Source organism: Harmonia axyridis, chromosome 1, assembly GCF_914767665.1.
Source record: "Harmonia axyridis chromosome 1, icHarAxyr1.1, whole genome shotgun sequence".
NCBI classification, from domain to species: Eukaryota; Metazoa; Arthropoda; class Insecta; order Coleoptera; family Coccinellidae; genus Harmonia; species Harmonia axyridis.
The window spans coordinates 5158919-5180625 of record NC_059501.1 but is presented as its reverse complement, the minus strand read 5'-3'; the positions used below and the strand labels follow the sequence as shown (position 1 = coordinate 5180625).

Here is a 21707-nt window from a genome sequence, read left to right as displayed (position 1 = left end):
AAAATTGAGTAATAAAGTTTACATAGAGAACTTTAGTTATTTGAATTCTTCATTACATTTTATATAACTCAACTCATATTGATATTAATAAATTTAAATATGAACATGAAAAGCAATATTGAAGAAAGTCCTTTAATTAAATTTGAAGATAAATGGCAGGATATGATTATATTGTCCAGCACAGAGCATTCTTTTCTGTGTTATGGGAAAATGTACTTAAAATAAAGAGTTTTGTGAGGAGAAGGAAATCGAAAGAGAAAAACTATGGCGAAATTTTCTAGGAAAATATTACTCTAAAAAGTTTCTTCCAAACATCAATATTGCAAGGTCCAAAAAGTATTTCAATCTCAGTAAGAATATGCTATACGGATAGTGTTTCTGTAACAAATCAAGGTCAAGGTCAAGTTGAGTGGAATCCAAGATTCCCACATTTCAATTCACTAGATTAAGTACTGTGTTCGGAGGAAGAATTATTCTTCGAGTACGAACTAGTGATTGATTGGTTTGGAAAATTCCAACTATGGAAAATAATTTGAAAGCGAATCAGGAAAATGAAGAATTAGCTATTTAGATTGCAATAAAGGGTGTAAGGAACAATCATACTGATAAATCCGCATTATTAGATCATGTTTTAAAAAGTTCCTTGAAAATGTTGAAGTATTCAATTAAAAAGTTTTGGGGGACAATTGAATGTTGAAAAAAAAAGATAGATGGCTCAACAAGACAAAACAACCCGGTGTAAAAGACAAAGCTGGTATAAGTAGAGACTTATTGAGTAGTGTATGAGAAAAGTCTAATACACCATATAATATCATTGCTATTAGGTGGAGCTCTAATGTGATGGTAGTTTGAGCCCCCTCGTTACATGGTCTTGCCAATTTAGTTAGTAACTATATAAGAAAACTAGATTAGCAGAATCTAGACTAGATAGGAAAACGTGCTGCTATGATAGGTGAGCAGCGCTAGCCCTTTATCTGAAGGGGTTCCATTGCACTGCGATCTAATGGTCTATTGTGCCCAGCGATAGAACTTAGTTTTCTCCCGAATTATGACTCAAAATCGTACACTAATTTTTCCAAGCATGGTGCGTCGGAAAAGCTAATCTTGAGATAGAGACAGGGATATCAAGATTTTTGAATGAACGTTTAGGAAAAAACTCAGGTGTTGCATCAACGCATACAACGTTGAATGCTAATGCTGGCTTTCAATCAAATAGCCAGTATATTCATTTGGCTGTCATCGATTTATGGTTGTGCGCAACTGATGAACTCCAAAAACAGCAAAGACTGGCTATGGCTACTCAATTTCGATAGCCGCATGTCTATCTGTGGTAAACTTTTAGTCTAGATCCTTCTAGGCGCTTTATTGTTAAAATGTGATCTTTTCAAGTTAATAACTTTTAGTACCTGAAGATGACAACATTTCGTTGTCGAAACGCTTTCAAAGATTGTGGGTAATTTTGAGTGGGCTACAGTGTTAACATGAAAAACTTCATAAGGGGTTGTCCATTAATCACGTGAGGCTTGAAAGGGGGGGGGGGTTTGATAAAAATCACGAAAATATCACAAGGGGGAGGGGGGGGTGTAGTAAGATATCACGTGTATTTATTTTTTCGTCAAACGCGCGATTTTTAAACAAATATTAAGCGGCACGGCGCGGCGTGTAGTGACCTTGACTACATTAAATATATTCATGTACTAGTACAATACATGTTTTTCTTATGATTATACTCTTCATTTATTATTATTGTAATGGAAATCAAAAAAAAACTTGCAACCTGGTGTAGACATTTTTATTATGGTCCTTAATTTCAGAAGAAAGATTATAGTTTATACCTGTATTTAAATTAAGATAATATTCAGAAAATTTTGAGATTCGTTGTAGGTACTGAAAATACACGTGATGTTGAGAAGGGGGAGGGGGGGTGGTCTTAAACCTCACTACGTATCACCAATGGGGGAGGGGGGGTTAAAAAATGCTAAAAAAAGATCACGTGATTAATGGACAACCCCTAATGTCAATGCGTTAAAAGGAGAAGAAAATTAAGATTTATTCTCACCTGGAATATACTGGCGCCGTAGGGAGTCCTCCAAGCATTCAGCAAATTATCCTTGCCCGTTGACACGAACCATTTTCCGCAAGCTGCGAATTTTAAGCTAAGCACGCAACTCTCGTGTAGATGGAGCTGGTACTTGTCCGCCTTATTGGCGTGCAACACTTCCACGTGGGAGTTCTCCATTCCCACCGCCAGCCATTCGCCGCCCATTGGGCAGTATCCTAAGGAGAAGATCTGCGAGCTGAAGTCGTGTTGCTGAAGTTGCTTGCCCTCCCTCAGATCCCAACTACGCACAGTATTGTCCAAGCCGCCTGTCCACAGTTTTGTACCGTCCGAGGATATGTCTATGCAAGACGCACCGTCCGTGTGACCTTGGAATTGTCTAACTAGAGTCTGATTTTGTAAGTCCCACACCGCTATGTTGCCGTCACTACAACAACTGAAGCACACTTTCGAGTCCGGACTGATGGCTAGGGCGTAGCAGGCTGGGGCGCTTGAGGTCAGTTCGGCCTTTATCCTGGGGGTGGGGCTTGCAAGGTCCCATATGGAGAGGTTGCTGGCTTCACCGCCCACTATAAGGGTTCTGCCGTCTGGAAGGAGCTTGACTGACCTGATGTAGTTGTCTCTTTGCTGTGGAGGAAAAAAGGTTACATTTTTGGCAAGTGACAAAGATAGGATTTAAAAAAACATTCCCATCAAAATTTAAAGTAAATTGAGTTGATTGGTACTAGTCTCCTGGAAACTCATGAGTGAAAGTTATAAACTGAGGTGTTCATTCGAATAAGCTAATTGATGGCTGGGTTAACTATTCAATTTCAGTACTACCCAGTGACGGCTCGTGCCACACACATATAAAAAAAAAGAAAAAAAAGAAAAAAAAATAAATAAATTTCATTATATTATTATCATATTATCATTATATTTTCATGATCTGCAAATCAATAGCTACTATCGAACGGCATAAATAAGTTCTTTTCTGATTAAGACATAATGTCTCATAATTAACCATTCATTTAATTATCAAATATTTGAAATAAACTCTGAAAAGTTGCTGCTTGACGCTCTGCAATAGGATAACCGGCCAGCCGACCCTGTGTATTGGGAAGCGACCTAACATCGAGTTGTTGTGCCGTTCTACTGAGTGGTCGTATTCTGGGCGTATGTCGTAGTATCTTTTCCTTTACGTAGCGCTCTCGGTAGCGCTGGTTCCGCCATCGGCTCTTGGCCGACCTAACGTGATGAGATGCTTTCAGTGACATTCCAGGAGTTGCAATTGTATAGTTGTAACATTTGTGTTACATATCAGACCTAATGTTACGGTGTTACGTACAATTCTGGAATAACTTGTTTGGGGTGATGTTACGAAAAGTAACCATTTACGATTGTGGTTTGTTACAATTTATGAAAGGGAATAACAACGCTGGATGCTTTGGAAATCGAATATTAGGTGGGTCCGAAAGAAAATATTGGCCGGTATAAGTTATATTTTCCTGTTCTGAGTGGAAATATTCATTACCGAGGGAATTTGGATATCCAAATCGATAACTCCGATTGAGTTTGAATGAATTGAAAATCTAGAATTATTTTCTATTTCCCGATAATTTTTGGGTCGGCCCGGCCGACCCTGACGAGCCGTCACTGGTACTACCAACATAATAACATAAAAAATTCTAAAATGGGTTATTTCTCGAAAGGTTATGGGAATTTGACAATCGATGTCTATTTGCAAAAGATAGTTGTACGTGTTTGGCAATAATTATGTAACTGATGGTCCAAAGAGATTGTCCTGCATTCGAAAGCAATGGCAAATTTGAGTTTGTACTATTTTGTTCTGGGATTTCGATATTGAATTCAATATGAGAAATTCCAATTGGAAATAAACAAAAATGAGAATGTCCATTGGAATCGAACTTGTGATGATTAAAAGCTGTTAATTTTTCCAAAATAAATTGTGCCACTGAAATGAAATCTGGCAGGACAAAAGATTCTGGGTCCACTAATTGGTTTATAAATGATAGTTCTGTACGAACAATTTGAAAATAGTAATTTATTTGATATGTTCATCTTGATTATCCTGAAGCACTCCGAAACCTCCAAAATCTTAAAGTAGTGTTAAAGAAAGAACACCAATTTGGAGATACAAATAGATCTACAAGTCTCAAGGGAAAAAACTAACAAATCTCCAAGCAAATTCAGTAATTAAAAAAGTCTTACAGGATAATATGTTAGTTGGACCTGAAAAGTATAGCTTAACCTATCTGTCAACTCGAAACAGAAACCGAATGTCATATTTTGCATGTTTCGAAGAAAATTCTACTAATATACTTCAAATTCTGAATTTTCTGAAATGGATACTATTATCTTGATGCTCCAAGGTGTATATCGGGTGTCCCAAATTCGTTGTCTAGTGAGGGGATCTCAGAATCCATTTGAGTTAGAAAAATGAATGGCACAGTTGAATTTATGAGGTTGTGTTTCACCAAATTCTCTCAAAAATCGAGCCCAAAAATGTACTGTTTATTTTGTTCCATCTCAAAGGGATTCTAAGATCCCCTCACTAGACAACGAATACATACACCTTATAAACAAGTGACTAAGCTAACTTACCAAGCAATCCAACTGTGAGACGGGACTTTTTGAGGCCGGTTGGCTTATATCCCACACTTTAACGCACCCCTTGCCTCCTGTATATACATATTTCGTTGGATTCGATATTGTTACAGCGCATACAACTTCACCATGGTTGAGGGTGTTGATTTGTCTGGCATGTCTCGGTATTCCTGGCCCTAGTAGGGCGTCCGCCGGAAAGGGCACTGGCTGCAGCTGACCTTCGCCGTTCATGTGGAAGGAGTAGGCTCTGGAAATTTGAAAATTTTTAAGCACATTTGTCATTTGGTAGGCAGATGGATCAGAATAAGAAGGGGGCACTGGCAAATCGAGGCAACTTGGCAGTACTCTATCTTGCAAACATAAGACTTAGTTATCTATTTGTGCTCAAGAGTGTCTCAGAAAGAACCTTGAAGGGGTGCACAACGGGTAGTTAAGATATCATGATGTCAAGGAAGCTTACTTAATTGGTCTAGTCGATCTTTACTTTAGTTCATATAGAGAATTCTTAAATCATAGATCTAAGTTATTTCCTCTTCAAATTTTGTCGATCATCCAGCGAAAAAATCTTTGATGATCTGGAATGGCTGGGAGGCCATTTAATATCAGGCTAGAGGCAACATATTGACTTTGATTTGGGGAATAGTATTGGAGTCATTGAACAATCTGGTTTAAAAACAACCACAAAGAGTGAGGTTAGACCTGAAATATTTTGGGGTATAGGAAAGGTACACTATAAGACAGCAGTTCCGCAATAGGAACTACGGAATAGGAGGAAGAGCAAGCGAGCACAAGCTGTGCTTTAAATTATTGTGGAACTGTCGACAGATCATAATGGGTATAAGTAGATACCTTCTGTACCTCATGGGCAAATGCAAATTGTACATAGAAGACGCAGAACACTTACTCTGTAAATGATCAAAAATGGCCATGTCAAGAACCAAACTTTCGAGCAAGTTAATTCTAAACAAGCAATAAAACCAGACTATCAAAAAAATCTACTTTAATTGAACTGTTATCATTCTTTTGAAACGGGATCGTTGGAGCTTGATCAGCCTTCAGGAAGCTGCGACCACATTGATCTTTTGTCCTTAACTCTACATATTCATGCAAACCTAAGGGTGGCCTTCGATAGTTTTAATGAAACAGACAACATCCTTAGGAGCCTTGGCTGTTACCTCGTGAGTATCCAGGACTGACTTTCCCATGTGAGTTGTTCTTAGGACAGTTAACCCCGCACACTATGTGTTCGGCTGTTTATACTTCCTTTTCACAGAGCTTGGAGATCTCATAAGCTGACTTTCCCATCGGGTATAAAAGATATATGCACCGACACTGGTTTGTGAGCAGTCCCACCATTACCCAAAGCTTAGCTTGTTATAGCTTCTAGAGTTTCGTGGTATAGGTCGGTGAAAGCCCCACAAATTTATTTGCCTGTGTAAGACCAAGAGTATCCCTTCGGAGGGTTATTCAATTATCGAACTATCATTGTTGGACCACAAAAAAGCATAGGACCAACAGGTGTTAACCTTGCTCTACCAAAATCCCTCGATACCTATAGTAGAGTTACTTTTATTCTTCTAACCAGTTGCTTCACGCTATTACGACAATCCCAAGTCGGCAGAGAACCCTGGCTTTGTAATTCCAGTTACCTCAACGTGGCCTGGGTATCCTTGACGATATAAATATGCGCCTCTTTGGGGTTCCTTTCAAGACACTTTCGAACGCACGTATAGTTAGTTAGTGTCTCGGTTCGGACAGCCAAACCACGCTGAGATCCCTGGAATCGTGTTGTCAGGGGTCTTTGCTGACTTGGGAGTGCCGTAACACCATAAAGCAACTGGCCAGAGGAAATAAGGTGACTCTATTATAGGTACTAGGGCACTGTGGGGTTGAAGGAAATGAAAGAGCGGATGAACTTGCAAAAAGTGCATCAAGGTTAAGACCTGCTGGACCTGAGCAAACTGTGGGATAGGAAAAGACCAATACAAAGCTGCGGTCCAGCTATGGGAGTTGAACAGTAGGACAATCCACTGGACTTACACTCCTAGACTTGCTCAGGCAAAGAAATTCGTGAAGATTTCACCTACCTACGCCAAAAAGCTCCTTCAGCTGTCGCGAGCAGAACTCCGGGTGATGGTGGGACTGCTGACGGGGCACTGTCGGTACAAACATCTTTTGTACCGTATGGGAAAGTCAGCAGACGAGATTTGCAGGCTCTGTGGATAGGAAGCAGAAACGGCCGAACACTTGTTATGCAAGTGTCCGGAGCTGGCTGGCCTAAGAACCATTCACATGGGTAAGCCGGTCCTGGATACCAGAGAGGTAACGGCCAAGGCCCCTAAGGAGGTTGTCAATTTTATTAACGTCGTTGACGACCTCCGGACCTCCCTGGGTTTCTATGAATGAGTAGGGTAGTGAACAAAAGATCTGCATGGTCGCAGTTCCCGGAAGGCTTACCGAAGCGAAACGACCCCAGTTCAAATAATAATAATAATAATAGTGTCTCGGTTTGTAAAATGGTGGGCTCACTTCCCAGGGCTTAGAGATGCTTAGTTCAGGTCCGTATACCCTATGCCTGTAGCTCTCTCTGATTTTGATCCATATGTATACCATCATATGGAGGACTTCTTTGTCCAGATGAATTACAAAGTTTATCACCAATCACTGTTTCAAAGGGTGTTTCGAAATAGAAGATAGTTGGCATTACATCCGATGTTTTTGCCGAGAATTAACCTAAGAAACTTACGGTTTTCCTCCCGTCATGCTTCCAAGGCCGTTGGTGATCGCTGGGGCTCTAGTGTGAGGATGAGTGTCATATCCCATGGGTGGTCGGCCGTAAGCTGCAGGAACTACGTTATTGTAAGGTCCTCCTAAATGGTCAGGGGCTCTTACACCCATTGGGTACGGTGGGTACTGGCTTGGACCAATCTTCGGCGTTATCGGACCCTGGCTAGGCCCAACAAGGTTTGGTGTGGTGGATCGGGGCTTCGAACTGGGCGTCATGGGCTTTTCCTGGAAAATATTGGGCGCTTCATGAGTGAGTTATCACAAAGTGACTATAACTGTGTCAAAAACCATCCAAAACAGGTCAATGTTGTAACGGGTGTTTTTCTTCGAGGTATATAACTTTAAGTTGACATTACTGTTCAAGATGGCGACCGATTTAACAGCTGTCAAGTGATTTATTCTCAGTTTGGTTTGACAATTCATCATGAATAGACTCACGCCTGAACAACGCTTGCAAATAGTGCAATTTTATTACGAAAATAATTGTTCTGTGCGGAATACGTATCGCGCACTACGTACATTTTATTTTGTTCAGCGATGAAGCGCACTTCTGGTTGAATGGCTACGTCAACAAACAAAACTGCCGCATTTGGAGTGAAGATAATCCTCAAGTGTATGTCGAAACACCGTTACATCCAGAAAAACTGACTGTTCGGTGCGCTTTATGTGCTGGTGGAATCATTGGTCCATACTTCTTCAAAAACGATGATGGCCAGAACGTTACAGTCAATGGTGATCGGTATAGAGCCATGATTACTAACTTTTTCATTCCTGAATTGAACAACCATGATGTCCATCAGGAGCTGTGATTCCAACAAGACGGCGCAACATGTCACACAGCTCGTGCCACAATCGATTTATTGAAAGACACGTTTGGTGACCGCCTAATTTCACGTTTTGGACCTGTGAATTGGCCTCCAAGATCTTGTCATTTAACACCGCTAGACTACTTTCTGTGGGGCTATGTAAAGTCATTGGTCTATGCGGATAAGCCACAAACCCTTGACCATTTGGAAGACAACATTCGCCGTGTTATTGCCGATATACGGCCACAAATGTTGGAAAAAGTCATCGAAAATTGGACGTCCAGATTGGATTACATCCGAGCCAGCCGTAGCAGTCATATGCCAGAAATCATATTTAAAATATAATGCCACAAGATTATCTTGCGGATAAATAAAATTCATGTCAATCGAATGATCCATCGTTGTTTTATTACAATTTTAAGTTCTATAGCCTATAGCTCTAAAAAAAACACCCTTTACTTTTTCAGGACTGGACTTCAGTACTAAGTAAATTCACTTTTATGGTTGCCTCAAAGTGATCAGTTGAGTTTGGGAACGAGAAAAAAGTCGACCGTGCCAATCTGGAGTATGCAGTGGTTGTCCCATCAGATTTGTTTTGTTTTTGGCCAGAAATTTGTTCACAATGAAAGCCTTGTGATATGATTCGACAATTCTGAATTTTTGAATGATCACTATTTTCTTGACTGGATGCAGAGTAATTGTTTTGTGTTATTGTTTCATCAAGTAATACATATTTATAAGACTTTTCGCTTCTTTTCATCAAGCTTTTAATTTTATATTTTTATCTTATTATTTAATTCAACATTATTTCCAAACAAATTCAGCAGGTAGATGATAAGTTACAGCTATCGAGTGTTTTTATTTGAATTTTTGTTGAAGTCAGAATATTTTCTATGAGTCGAAACAATAAGGTGGAAAACTTCGAGAATCCTTAAAAATAAAGACAGCGTTCCTAAGACCACACTTTATTAGTCTTTCAATTTTGTCATTAGTAGGAGTAAATTTCTTTCATCAATATTAATCATGATAGACCTCTTTATTTTAATTAAATCTAACAACCTCCAAAATCTTCTTAGCATATAACATCTTCCTTTCCCCAATTTATACTTTTGACAGTGTGACACTCTGTATAATTGTATCTGCCAAAAGTCAACTGCACATAAACTTTAACCACCTCACACCAAGCAGCTCGTTACTTACATCTTTAACTTTGAGTGAAGGTGTACTCCTCGAAGAAGAAGATCCGCTTCTACTCGGTGGTCTCTCAATTTTTACTTTATCGCCATTGGTGCTGCCGTTTTCCCTTATATCTGATGCAGAATTACTAAGGGCTGCGTGGTCACCATTTGTGTGAGGTGAGGCTGTTTCCTGAAATGTTGGTAATACTGAATGAGCGATATGTCAAGCCTGGCAGTTTTTGCTAAGTTGGTTTGTATCAATTTTTCATGCGGTTTTATCAATCTATGGTTTTAGGACGTTACTTTTCTGTGGTTCGACACTGGTTTTCTTTGACATCAATGAATGATTAAAATCATTCAAAGCATGAATTAGTAATAACGAAAATAATGGTGAAATTAAATTAGGTTGGGTAGTTTGTGACAAATAATAGAAAAAAAGGCGAATTTCGACAGTAAATATTGAGACTAAAATATGTATGTACCAACATTTGAACTAATGAAATTATTATAAGGAAAAGAATAGAAGCAAAGAAAGCAAGAGATCTGTAAGTGAAAGTGTTGAAGAAGATGCAAATTCATCCATTCCTCGGCGCGCACGAGATTAGAGCCTCTTCTACGGCACGCTATCGAGTATTTCCAACTTCATGTTCACCCCCATCATTATAAGGTTCAATTGACAAAATAACTAAAGCCACCTGACCATGGACTGCGTAAAATATGTTTATTTGGTGCCTGAACAAAGAACGTTTAGATGACGATTTTTCGCATAGAATTTTCTTCACCGACTAAGTACATTTTCAACTCGGTGGCTTTGTAAAAAATCAAAATTATCGCATTTGACTGTTGAGAGACCATCCACAAAAAGTGGACATGCAGTTTGGTCTGGTGGAGTGATTGGCACGTACTTCTTTGAAAATGAAGAAAGTGTCATTCGAAACGTCAATTTTGATCACTATAGCGCGTTTTATATATAAACATAAATAAAACACACTATAGTATATAAAGTGTTTTATTTACGTTTACTTCTGGAACCACAAAATGGAAAACCCTTTATGAAGTGAGAAATTATTTCCACATAGCGAATACAATAGCGAGTAAAATCTGAATCTGAAGTCTGTTCAGTACAATACCACAATCGAATGCAGAAAATGCAGACAAACTGCATTTTTCCGATTCAACTGCGTGATACTAAACGATTAAAATAATGATTCGTTCAATTCAAGAATACTCCCATTATTACCAGTTTTCTACAGAATAATTGTGAGAAGATATATATGTTTTCATGCAAGACTTGATCAAATAAAACAGGTATTTCTTGATTTGAATATGAATGATCGGAATGAACATACATTCAGAGGATTAATTTCTCTTATAATTGATGAACTCTGGAGTGTAAGTCATGAGAGAAAAATGAATTCAGTCGTCTGAGGTATGTTATTAAAAGAAAAGAGAGTTGGAAATGTAAGGATACACACAAGTACATCATTTCAAGATGAAGGTCTTTACACAAGGAGATTATCACCTGTGGAATGAAAAGAAATTTCTACAAATTATTATTTCTCACCTCATTGGCTACGTCTACAACGAGATCCTGATCACTTTTTTCTCCATCGCTATCCTGAAAAGAAGTTTGTGATTAATTGAAATCATCCAGTTTCTCTGATGGCTACAAATTTTATAAAAATGCATTTAAATTCGGACTGAATGCCAGTTTCTCGATATATTTTCAGTTTATTTTATATTGGTTTTAATTCAAGTTTGATATTTTATATAGTTAAACCTTTACCATTATTTGAGAAAGAAAATATCAAGGACCAGCTGATGTTCTACTAGAATTGATTTTGGAGATATTTTCAGTATTTAACCAACCCATTCAATTCCAATGGATATAATAACATTACATTTGAATTTTTGAACAAGTTTACATGTTTATTTTCAGTTGAAATCTCAAACTTTTATATAATAATCACGTATGCCACTTTTGAAACTAATTATCAAATTTTGCACCTTTTTTTAGAATGCATAACAATCTTAGTGGACCAATTGTTTATAATTCTATGATTGACAGCCAACTATCAAATTCACATGAACTTAATTCTACAAATTGATATCGATTACAGTATCGACGACCTCCCTGGGTTTGTATGAATAGGTAGAATTAAGAACTAAAGATCAATTTGGTCGCAGTTACCGGAAGGCTCTTCAGTGAATAGAATGAGGTTTCCAAAGGTGCAAGCGGATCATGAATGATCGAGCGCTCAAAAGCTCCTGATTTCTTTTTTTTTAATTTTCAAGTTTATTTTTGTGGATTTTTCCTGTTTCAATAGTTATTCTGCTTTCAGAAAGGGAGGCAAATCCAACAAATCAATCATAAATAAATATCAGTAGAGCTTTTCTCGAGTTATGAATGGTGTAACCAATCCTGACATTTATAATATAGATTTGCAATTCAAAATTGTCACATACAATAAATGTAGGTTTATAATTTTCAAAAGTTAACTTCTGGCATTGTTAGAATTTTTTTCTCATTTCAAATGAATTATCATTTATTTTTTGGAAATATAAAGTATCTTGAAATTTAATGATGAAGTGTTGAAGAAAAAAAAACATAAACAAATTTTTGGTAGAAGAATCGTTATCTTTTTGGAATTGTGCTCTACAGGGAACAAAGACAAATCCTCATATATATTTGTAGTTTTTTCTGAAGCACAACTCCTACATACGTTTATCGAAACTAATGAAAAATGTATCCATTCCAATCACTTTGCTCAGATAACAAAAGAACAACCATTAAAAAAACATAAAAATGAATTATTAAGTGACCTGCAAATTTACAAAACGAGCAAATGAAAACAGTGGATATCTGGATTAATTCAAAGTTTCCTCAATTCCACGTAGTGGAATGAATAATTTAACATCTAATCAATTTACCGAAGGGAATAAAAAAAAACTAAAAGCACGTCCACCTAGTAATTTGGGTATAGTGAGGCATTTTAAATCACAAGGAGAATGCTGGTGTACTTTCCACTTACACCCGATCAAGGGTCCTCTGTATTGACCTGAAAGGAATAATTGGAGAAAAACCTATGAATATTTCATGGGAGTGGAATCATGACAGTCACAATGGGGTTGTGTGATAATGATTGTTTTATTTCACCCTAGACTAGAGCATTGAGAATATTAAATCGATATTGAAATCATTTCAGTTAGAAATAGAGGTTGAATGAGGTTTTGAAGTTCAAACTACAGGGTTGTTCAAAATCACAGGCTTGAATGAGTTACACTAAAATGATAGAATATGTTGGAAAATATAATAAGCTTACGAAGCTCATTTAGTCAAAAAATAGTTTGGGTGCATAGAATATTGGAAATAAAACTTTGTCAAATGAACAAAATCTAAGAAAGACGACATAGACTTTGAAAAATCTTTATGAAATTGCAATCACTTTCAGAATAAACTGTTGAATATGAGTAATATTTTATTTTCTTACCTGAAGATGAATCACTCTTTTCGAGTCATTTATATAACTTTCAAATGTCAATTTTGAAAGAAAGCTGTTTTCTTCACCGCTCGTTAAGAGTTACTTGAATGTATCGTAAGTCTGATGTCAGTATTTGTCAAAATATTAGCCGCAAATGGTGAACAATTTAACAATTTCTAATCTAAATGTTGTTGAAGCGTTTATCTTCACACAAGTATAAACTACTAAACCTGAATGACATATGAAATGTCAAAAAACAATACACAGCGTGCCCACTATAACGATTATAGGTCAATTGAATATCATGTCTATTGGAGAACCCTAATATGTATATATTTATAAAATGACAATTTCAAGCTTCGAATTTCAGGAGTTGTTTCAATATACAGGGTGGCCATTTGAAAACGAAACAGACGAGATTACAGACGAAATAAAGTTTTTCGTTAGAAATGCTCGGACAGGTCGATTTCTGTTTCGAGGGGGACAACTTAAGATGTAGGTTACGGACGCATAGCGCTTCAACCCTTGCTGCTACAACCCCCACCCCCAATTTTTGAATAGGAAAGATGGGGTGAGTGATACCTCAATTTAAAGGTATTTTTATACTGATTTCAGCACAGTAATTGTTTTTTCATTTTATGCATTAGTTCTCGAAATATTCATGGGTTAGTTAGTTGGGAAGGAAGCCACAGTCATGGTTGTTTTGAAGCTCAAAATGTCGATTTTTCACAAAACACGACAAGTGCCATGAAAACACTACTTCATTTTCAAATACTTAGTTAAGAATATTTCGAGAACTAATGCATAAAATGAAAAAACAATTACTGTACTGAAATCAGTATAAAAATACCTTTCAAATGAGGTATCACTCACCCCATCTTCCCTATTCAAAATTTGGGGGTGAGGGTTGTAGTAGCAAGGGTTGAAGCGCTATGCGTCCGTAACCTACATCTTAAGTTGTCCCCCTCGAAACAGAAATCGACCTGTCCGAGCATTTCTATCGAAAAACTTTATTTCGTCTGTAATCTCGTCTGTTTCGTTTTCAAATGACCATCCTGTATATTGAGTTAATATGAAACGTTGATTCACTATGGGACAGAGAGAAGTGCGTTCTTTTTGGAGAAACTCGCGAATTGAGTCAAATATCGTATCACTGATATGTTTTCATTTCCGCGCGCTTCATGTCAAATTTGATAGTTGGGGACAAAATTTGCTTACTAAAAATGACATATGATTCCTCTATCTATGTTTATAACTCTGAGATTTCAATCAATTTCAAACATTCGAAGAATTAATTCAACTAGTTTTTTCTAATACTCATAATTCAAATTCATAAACCAAAATGTTCACAAATTAGGTTGACCACTATACAAGGGTCAGTGTTTGGGGTATATGAAAAATTCATTATTGTTATTCAAAAGTGATATATGGGAACGAATTAGAACCTTTTACGCACGTAAAGCACATGAAACGTATTTCATTCAGACCCTTGTCGTATATTCTCCGAGACAACTGTATCCGGTTTGCTTTTGTCTTCCCCCATATAGGGGTAGTTTTCCTGGAAACGGTTATTGAAGATTCGGTGAATCTTGATGAGACTTATGAAGAGGAGTTGATCGATTGCGATGAAACTATATATAGTGAGTAACATAAAATTATACACAGGGTGTTGCTTGAAAAGATTATGGATTGTTTCCACTGAAATCATCAATAGGACAAAAACTGGTAACAATAATTCATTTTTATGATTGAGTAGGATCTACACACCTCTTAAAATTAGTAATCGTCGAGAATTTCAGTGAAAGAATGAACATTGTCGCGCTCCTGATTTTTTCAGAGGTTGGCTCTGCTAACTTGATACTCGTATTTAATTATACAAGCTGTCAAAATTTAAGGAACTGACGAAATCTCAGGTGCTGTGATTTCTCTTAAAATTAAGCTATCGTAATTACTGAAAGGAGGAAATGCTTAAAAAAGATGAGACAATATCTAAGTGTTTTTTTAACATTCTGGGCTGTCAACGATTAACTCCACAGTGTGTTCTGAATGGAAGCTAACTTTTCATTTTTTTTCACCCCTGTAGACGAAGAAACTGAGTACGGCCTCTGAACAGTTATGTTCCCGAGGAATCAAGCTACAATGCAAAAAAAATACTGGCATTACATTTTAAATATGATTTCTGGCATATGACCGCCACGGATGGCTCGGATGTTTTCCAATCTGGACGTCCAATTTTCGATGACTTTTTTCAACATTTGTGGCTTATCCGTATAGAGATAGACCAATGACTTTACATAGCCCCACAGAAAGTAGTCTATCACATCGCTAGATCTTGAAGGCCAATTCACAGGTCCAAAACGTGGAATCAGGCGGTCACCAAACGTGTCTTTCAATAAATCGATTGTCGCACGAGCTGTGTGACATGTTGCGCCGTCTTGTTGGAACCACAGCTCCTGGACATCATGGTTGTTCAATTCAGGAATGAAAAAGTTAGTAATCATGGCTCTAAACCGATCACCATTGACTGTAACGTTCTGGACATCATCGTTTTTGAAGAAGTACAGACCAATGATTCCACCAGCCCATAAAGCGCACCAAACAGTCAGTTTTTCTGGATGTAACGGTGTTTGGTCATTCACTTGAGGATTAGCTTCACTCCAAATGCGGCAGTTTTGTTTGTTGACGTAGCCATTCAACCAGAAGTTCGCTTCATCGCTAAACAAAATAAAATGGACGTAGTGCGCGATACGTATTCCGCACAGAACCATTATTTTCGAAATAAAATTGCACTATTTGCAAGCGTTGTTGAGGCGTAAGTCTATTCATGATGAATTGCCAAACCAAACTGAGAATAAATCACTTGACAGCTGTTAAATCGGTCGCCATCTTGAACAGTAATGCCAACCTAAAGTTATATACCTCAAAAAAAAACACCCTTTATTAGACTTCCTCGTTGATATGACATTCCATTCTCGCCCACGTACGCCACTGTCCCCTTGGCACGTGAACGGAATAACCGAGACGAAGACAGGATCGAAATCTACTTAATTGGGCAAAGCGGCAACAGAACCAACTCCATCAAGAAATTCTACCGAAAGCAATATCCAGATCCATCTCTATTATCTGCCCAGTCGGGTCCAAAGAGAGAAGAGAGCGGAATTACACAACCCTGACGTGTCTCGGGGTAAGGTTTACCCCCCCCCCCCACTCTTCTTACCCATCCAGCCCCTGAATGATTCCCCATAATTCAATTTCCGAATTCTCTCGTAAAATAATGCAATAATGCGTCCCTGTCCGAGGTTGGCAACCCTGGGCAGATCCACCTCCGGGAGAGAAAACTGTCGTTTATTTATAACCCCTAAACTTCATCCGTATCAGTTAGTGATCCCGCTGGAAACATGGCCGACACTTTGTCATCGACGTGGCTAACAACAAACCACCCCCGCACTGCCGATCCCCAAGGGAAGCCTAGGGCCGTATCGGGTTCGATTTTGTAGAAGATGGAGATGGAAGGAAAGATTGACAACGGACGCCATGTTAGACTCATATCTAGATTGTCAGTCATGATGAGAAAAACAAAGTAGGCTATTCCGCATTTTAGAGAGAAAAGGAAAGTATCTCACTCACACATTATCAGATCACACGTCACACGTTCAAATATTTACGATAAAAATAACCAGGAATTAGTTTCTCCATTACCCTGGATATATTCATATTCTTAACGTCAACGTCAATCTATTCAGTCAACGTCAATGTCAAGTTTATTCTGTCAACGTCAAGTTATAGATTTGAGTCGAGATAGACGTCATGCGCAAAACCGACTAAAATGAGAAAAGTTAGTAGCATACCTTAACGTTTTTTTCTTGTAGCCTTTAGTTCTTGATCATGCTAAATTGAAATTCTATGGTCCCTATTCCTTTGCGTTGTTTTGTCCACGAGGAGATGAGGCTATCGGCGTTATTTGAGCAGAATTTTCAAGTTTTCATGTACTTAAGAGGGAACACCACCACGTGACTTTCTCGTGATCTATCAACATTTTCCCCGAGGAGCAGGAACAAAACTAATGTGCTCTGTTGTGAGAACGATTGAACTATCAGAAGAATTTAGGAATATTACAATAGTTTCAAATTTCGTCGATAGTAAGCCTTTTTTAAATACAGTTTTGCCTTTTTTGTAATGATTTTTTGTAGGATGTTTTTTACGAATATTTTTCAATTACATCAGTTGTTTGTAGGAATACCATATCATCAATTCTTTTACGAAAAGTTAGGTACCAAAATTATGATTTTTCCTTCATTTGCAAATTGAAAACCAGTCACGTGGTGGTGTTCCCTCCTAAAAATATCTCGTACTGGTGGTGTTTCTTCTTAAAAATATCTCGTACTGGTGGTGTTATTAATTTAATTGGGATCAAAATTGGGGATTCTCACGAAAAAAAAAGATAACTAGGAAATTATGAACAATTTTTATCGTTTAGCAACTTTCTAAGTGAATATCAGCTCAACCGATTTCTAATTTGTATAATTTGTTGGATTTATTTCCCTTTCAAAAAGAAAAGCAACTATCATAACATGAAAAAACATTGAAATTAAAAGAAAAATAAGGACACTATAGAAGTATGCAAATGCTATTATGCGAGTCCATTGGAATTGAATTCTCGATTATAAGAGGCTGTTCGTTATTCCAAAACGAAATTTGAATTTTAGACAAGACAATGCCTGACAGGTCCACTGGTTTAGTTTGAAATTAAAGATTAAAAAAAAAACACAAACGTCGTTGTAAGAATAGGGATACTTCATTAAAAACTAGGTATAGCGTTTAACACATTTATTAATACAACACATGAAGTTGGGAAATAAACTTCAAAGACTTACATGTCCTAATTTCTCGTCTCTTCTTCTTTTAGATTCTTGTTCTGGATCTGGCGACGATCTTGGTCTATATTTTTCTCTTTCGGCAGGCGATACTGAATTCTGCAAAAGGAATATTGTTCAGAATTTCCTTCTGTGTATGGAATTTCGTGAAAAAATATTCTATTCAGTGGAACATCAGACTAATAGATATGTGGGTGCTGTCATCGAAGCTGAGTAGCGATAGACCGGTTCCGATCTCTTTAGAACTCATCAGTATCGATGATGACAACCAAAAGAAAATAGACTTCATGCTATTGTTTGGTTTCATTCAAATTCCCTCTACACTGCGCAAAGGAATTAACGCACATTATGGAAATCTCAAACTTATTCTACAACTGAAGGTGTTTTCAATGATAATTATTTTTATCAGAATTATGCATGCATATGTTATTCACTTTCAACGTTTTTCTTCAATACAGATGTGATGTTTTTTTCCAGCAGGAATAAAAAAAAGATGAGATTATCAGATTATGAATGTATTGGCTCCATTCTGAAATCAGTTGTTCTCGAACAATTCTAGTGATCAATAGTTTTTCTTTCGTTTGGTTTTCTACACTCGATCGCTTTGCAACGCGAAACACGCAATTTGACCCAAGAGGAATGTGCCCAAGCGGTAGTTTTGCTAGAAGAAGGGTGGACATACACAAGAATTGCAAAAGGTTTGGAGTTTCCCACACAAGTGTGTCCAGAATGTTGCAGCGATTCAGGGAGACAGGTATAAATGTCCGAAGACCAGGACAGGGTAGACCACGGGTAACAACTGCCTTTCAAGAACGTTACTTGAGAGTTCCTTCGTTGAGACAACGGTTTGCAACCGCTCGCCTCCTTCAAAATCAGCTTGAGCAAACTCATGGGGTGCAAATTAGCACTCAGACAATAAGAAATCGCCTCAGAGAATATGATTTAAGGCTTCGTGTCGCGGCAAGAGGCCCAGCTCTTACCCCAGCCCATCGAAGTGCGCGTTTGGATTTTGCGAGAGAGCATATTCATTGGGAAGAGGCTGATTGATAAAGAGTTCTCTTCACAGATGAGTCTAGATTCTGCCTCTAGCATTGTGATCGACGTTCTCTTGTATACAGACGTCCACATGAAAGATATGCTCAGTGCACTCTTTCCCAATCAGCCTCTTCCCAATGGATATGCTCTCGCAAAATCCAAACGCGCCCTTCGATGGGCTGGAGTAAAAGCTGGGCCTCTTGCCGCGACACGAGGCCTTAAATCATATTCTCTGAGGCGATTTCTTATTGTCCGAGTGCTAATTTGCACCCAATGAGTTTGCTCAAGCTGATTTTGAAGGAGGCGAGCGGTTGCAAACCGTTGTCTCAACGAAGAAACTCTCAAGTAACGTTCTTGAAAGGCAGTTGTTACCCGTGGTCTATCCTGTCCTGATCTTCGGACATTCATACCTGTCTCCCTGAATCGCTGCAACATTCTGGACACACTTCTATGGGAAACTCCAAACCTTTTGCAATTCTTGTGTATGTCCACCCTTCTTCTCGCAAAACTACCGCTTGGGCACATTCCTCTTGGGTCAAATTGCGTGTTTCGCGTTGCATAGCGATCGAGTGTAGAAAATCAAACGAAAGAAAAACTATTGATCACTAGAATTGATCGAGAACAACTGATTTCAGAATGTAGCCAATACATTCAAAATCTGATAATCTCTTTTTTTATTATTCCTGCTGGGAAAAAACATCTGTATTGAAGAAAAACGTTGAAAGTGGATAACATATGCATGCATAATTCTGAAAAAAATAATTATCATTGAGAACACCTTCAGTTGTAGAATAAATTTGAGATTTCCATAATGTGCGTCAATTCTTTTGCGCAGTGTATTTTCAAATGGTTATCATCGTTGTTTTGGGTTATGCGATACTGATAAGCTCTAAAAAGAGCGAAACTGGCATCAGCGATGGCAGCACGTTCCTCAAAGATTAACTCTTGATCAAGACATCTGCTAATATCTTGGAATGAAAAAATAGTCCTTATTATCCTTACCAGTCTATCCTCGGTATGATTCGAGCTAGGTCTCTTATCTATGTTCTCTCTGGCATGGAGATCCGAGGGCTTCAACAGCGGGTGCGCTCCTCCACCCAGAGCAGAGGAATGGGGTACACCAGGTAGTGAAGGAACATTGCCACCTCCCAAGGCTGCAGCACCTCCGAATCCTAGGAGACCAGCTGGACCCATACCTGGAAGTCCTGGATGAGGTCCCATCGGTAGAGCTGGCCCATGAGCACCGTGCGGCAGCTGCTGGGCGTGTATCTGTTGCTGATAAAAATTTGGTTATAGTGATTTACAACATCGAAAGGTATACGAAGATGCAAAACTGCACAAGAAGTAATTAGAACATACGTCGGATAATTAGAAATGAAAATTTCCTAACCTATAGGGTGTTTTTTTCGAGGTATATAACTTTAAGTTGGCATTACTGTTCAAGATGGCGACCGATTTAACAGCTGTCACGTGATTTATTCTCAGTTAGGTTTGGCAATTCATCATGAATAGACTCACGCATGAACAACGCTTGTAAATGGTGCAATTTTATTTCGAAAATAATGGTTCAGTGCGGAATACGTATCGCGCACTACGTCCATTTTATTTTGTTTAGCGACGAAGCGCACTTATGGTTGAATGGCTACGTTAACAAACAAATCTGCCGCATTTGGAGTGAAGCTAATCCTCAAGTGTATGTCGAAACACCGTTACATCCAGAAAAACTGACTGTTTGGTGCGCTTTATGGGCTGGTGGAATAATTGGTCCGTACTTCTTCAAAAACGATGATTGCCAGAACGTTACAGTCAATGGTGATCGGCATAGAGCCATGATTACTAACTTTTTCATTCCTGAATTGAACAACCATGATGTCCAGGAGCTGTGGTTCCAACAAGACGGCGCAACATGTCACACAGCTCGTGCGACAATCGATTTATTGAAAGACACGTTTGGTGACCGCCTAATTTCACGAACCTGTGAATTGGCCTCCAAGATTTTGTTATTTAACACCGCTAGAGTACTTTCTGTGGGGCTATGTAAAGTCATTGGTCTATGCGGATAAGCCACAAACCCTTGACTATTTGAAAGACAACATTCGCCTTGTTATTGCCGATATACGGCCACAAATGTTGGAAAAAGTCATCGAAAATTGGACGTCCAGATTAGTCTACATCCGAGCCAGCCTTGGCGGTCAAATGCTAGAAATCATATTTAAAAAGTAATGCCACAAGATTATCTTGCGGATAAATAAAATTCATGCCAATCGAATAATCCATCGTTGTTTAATTGCAATTTAAAGTTCTATAGCTCTAAAAAAAACACCCTTTATGTCTATCTTATCAAAAATTTGTTTTGAGCAGCTGACATGAATTTAAAACAAGAGTTTAAAAACGATCGCATCGTTTGGTTGGAAATTTGGATTTTTGCCTTCAAAGTAAATGGCAGCAAATTTTGTTCGAACAAAATTCTGGAAAAACTAGAAAGAAAATGATTGATATCTAAAAGAAGGAGTAAATTCTTTAAGTTCATTTCGAACGAATTAAATATTTTCTATGAGTTTTGTTTGATCAAGTTCCATTACGTCTTCTACTGTCTCATTTTACTCTTCTACAAAAGGAGTGGCAATACTTTTCACAAGGAAGAATAAAATATTGAAGCTTGGACATTAATTTATTATCTCCCAAAAAGATTTATTGCCTGCAGAATATAATCCGTTTTCTGTTTTATGTTGAATCAGTCTAAAATCTCGAAAATGAATCATCTTACGGAAAAATGTTTTGAATAAAAGGCTGAGGATTTTGAGAGGGAAGTACACTTCTATTTAGTTCCCCCTTGTGAAATTTGCAGGGATCAACTTTGTAATTTCAAATGGGAACCC

General features: G+C 38.0%; 1 protein-coding gene across 7 annotated transcripts in view; it reads right to left on the bottom strand.

Moving 5' to 3' along the window:
- Positions 1 to 21707, bottom strand: part of LOC123687769 (protein groucho) — a 140274-nt gene that overhangs the window by 513 nt on the left and 118054 nt on the right. For 4 of the 7 annotated variants that reach the window (XM_045627062.1, XM_045627064.1, XM_045627061.1 and 1 more), the window contains 7 exons: positions 19831 to 20103; positions 17794 to 17892; positions 11002 to 11055; positions 9460 to 9627; positions 7413 to 7678; positions 4664 to 4913; positions 2060 to 2686 (listed from right to left, as the gene is read on the bottom strand). In XM_045627062.1, the coding sequence (XP_045483018.1) occupies positions 2060 to 2686; positions 4664 to 4913; positions 7413 to 7678; positions 9460 to 9627; positions 11002 to 11055; positions 17794 to 17892; positions 19831 to 20103 (1737 nt within the window). The remainder of the gene's footprint in view (positions 1 to 2059; positions 2687 to 4663; positions 4914 to 7412; positions 7679 to 9459; positions 9628 to 11001; positions 11056 to 17793; positions 17893 to 19830; positions 20104 to 21707) is intronic. The other 3 variants (XM_045627063.1, XM_045627065.1, XM_045627067.1) reach the window with 2 other exon arrangements.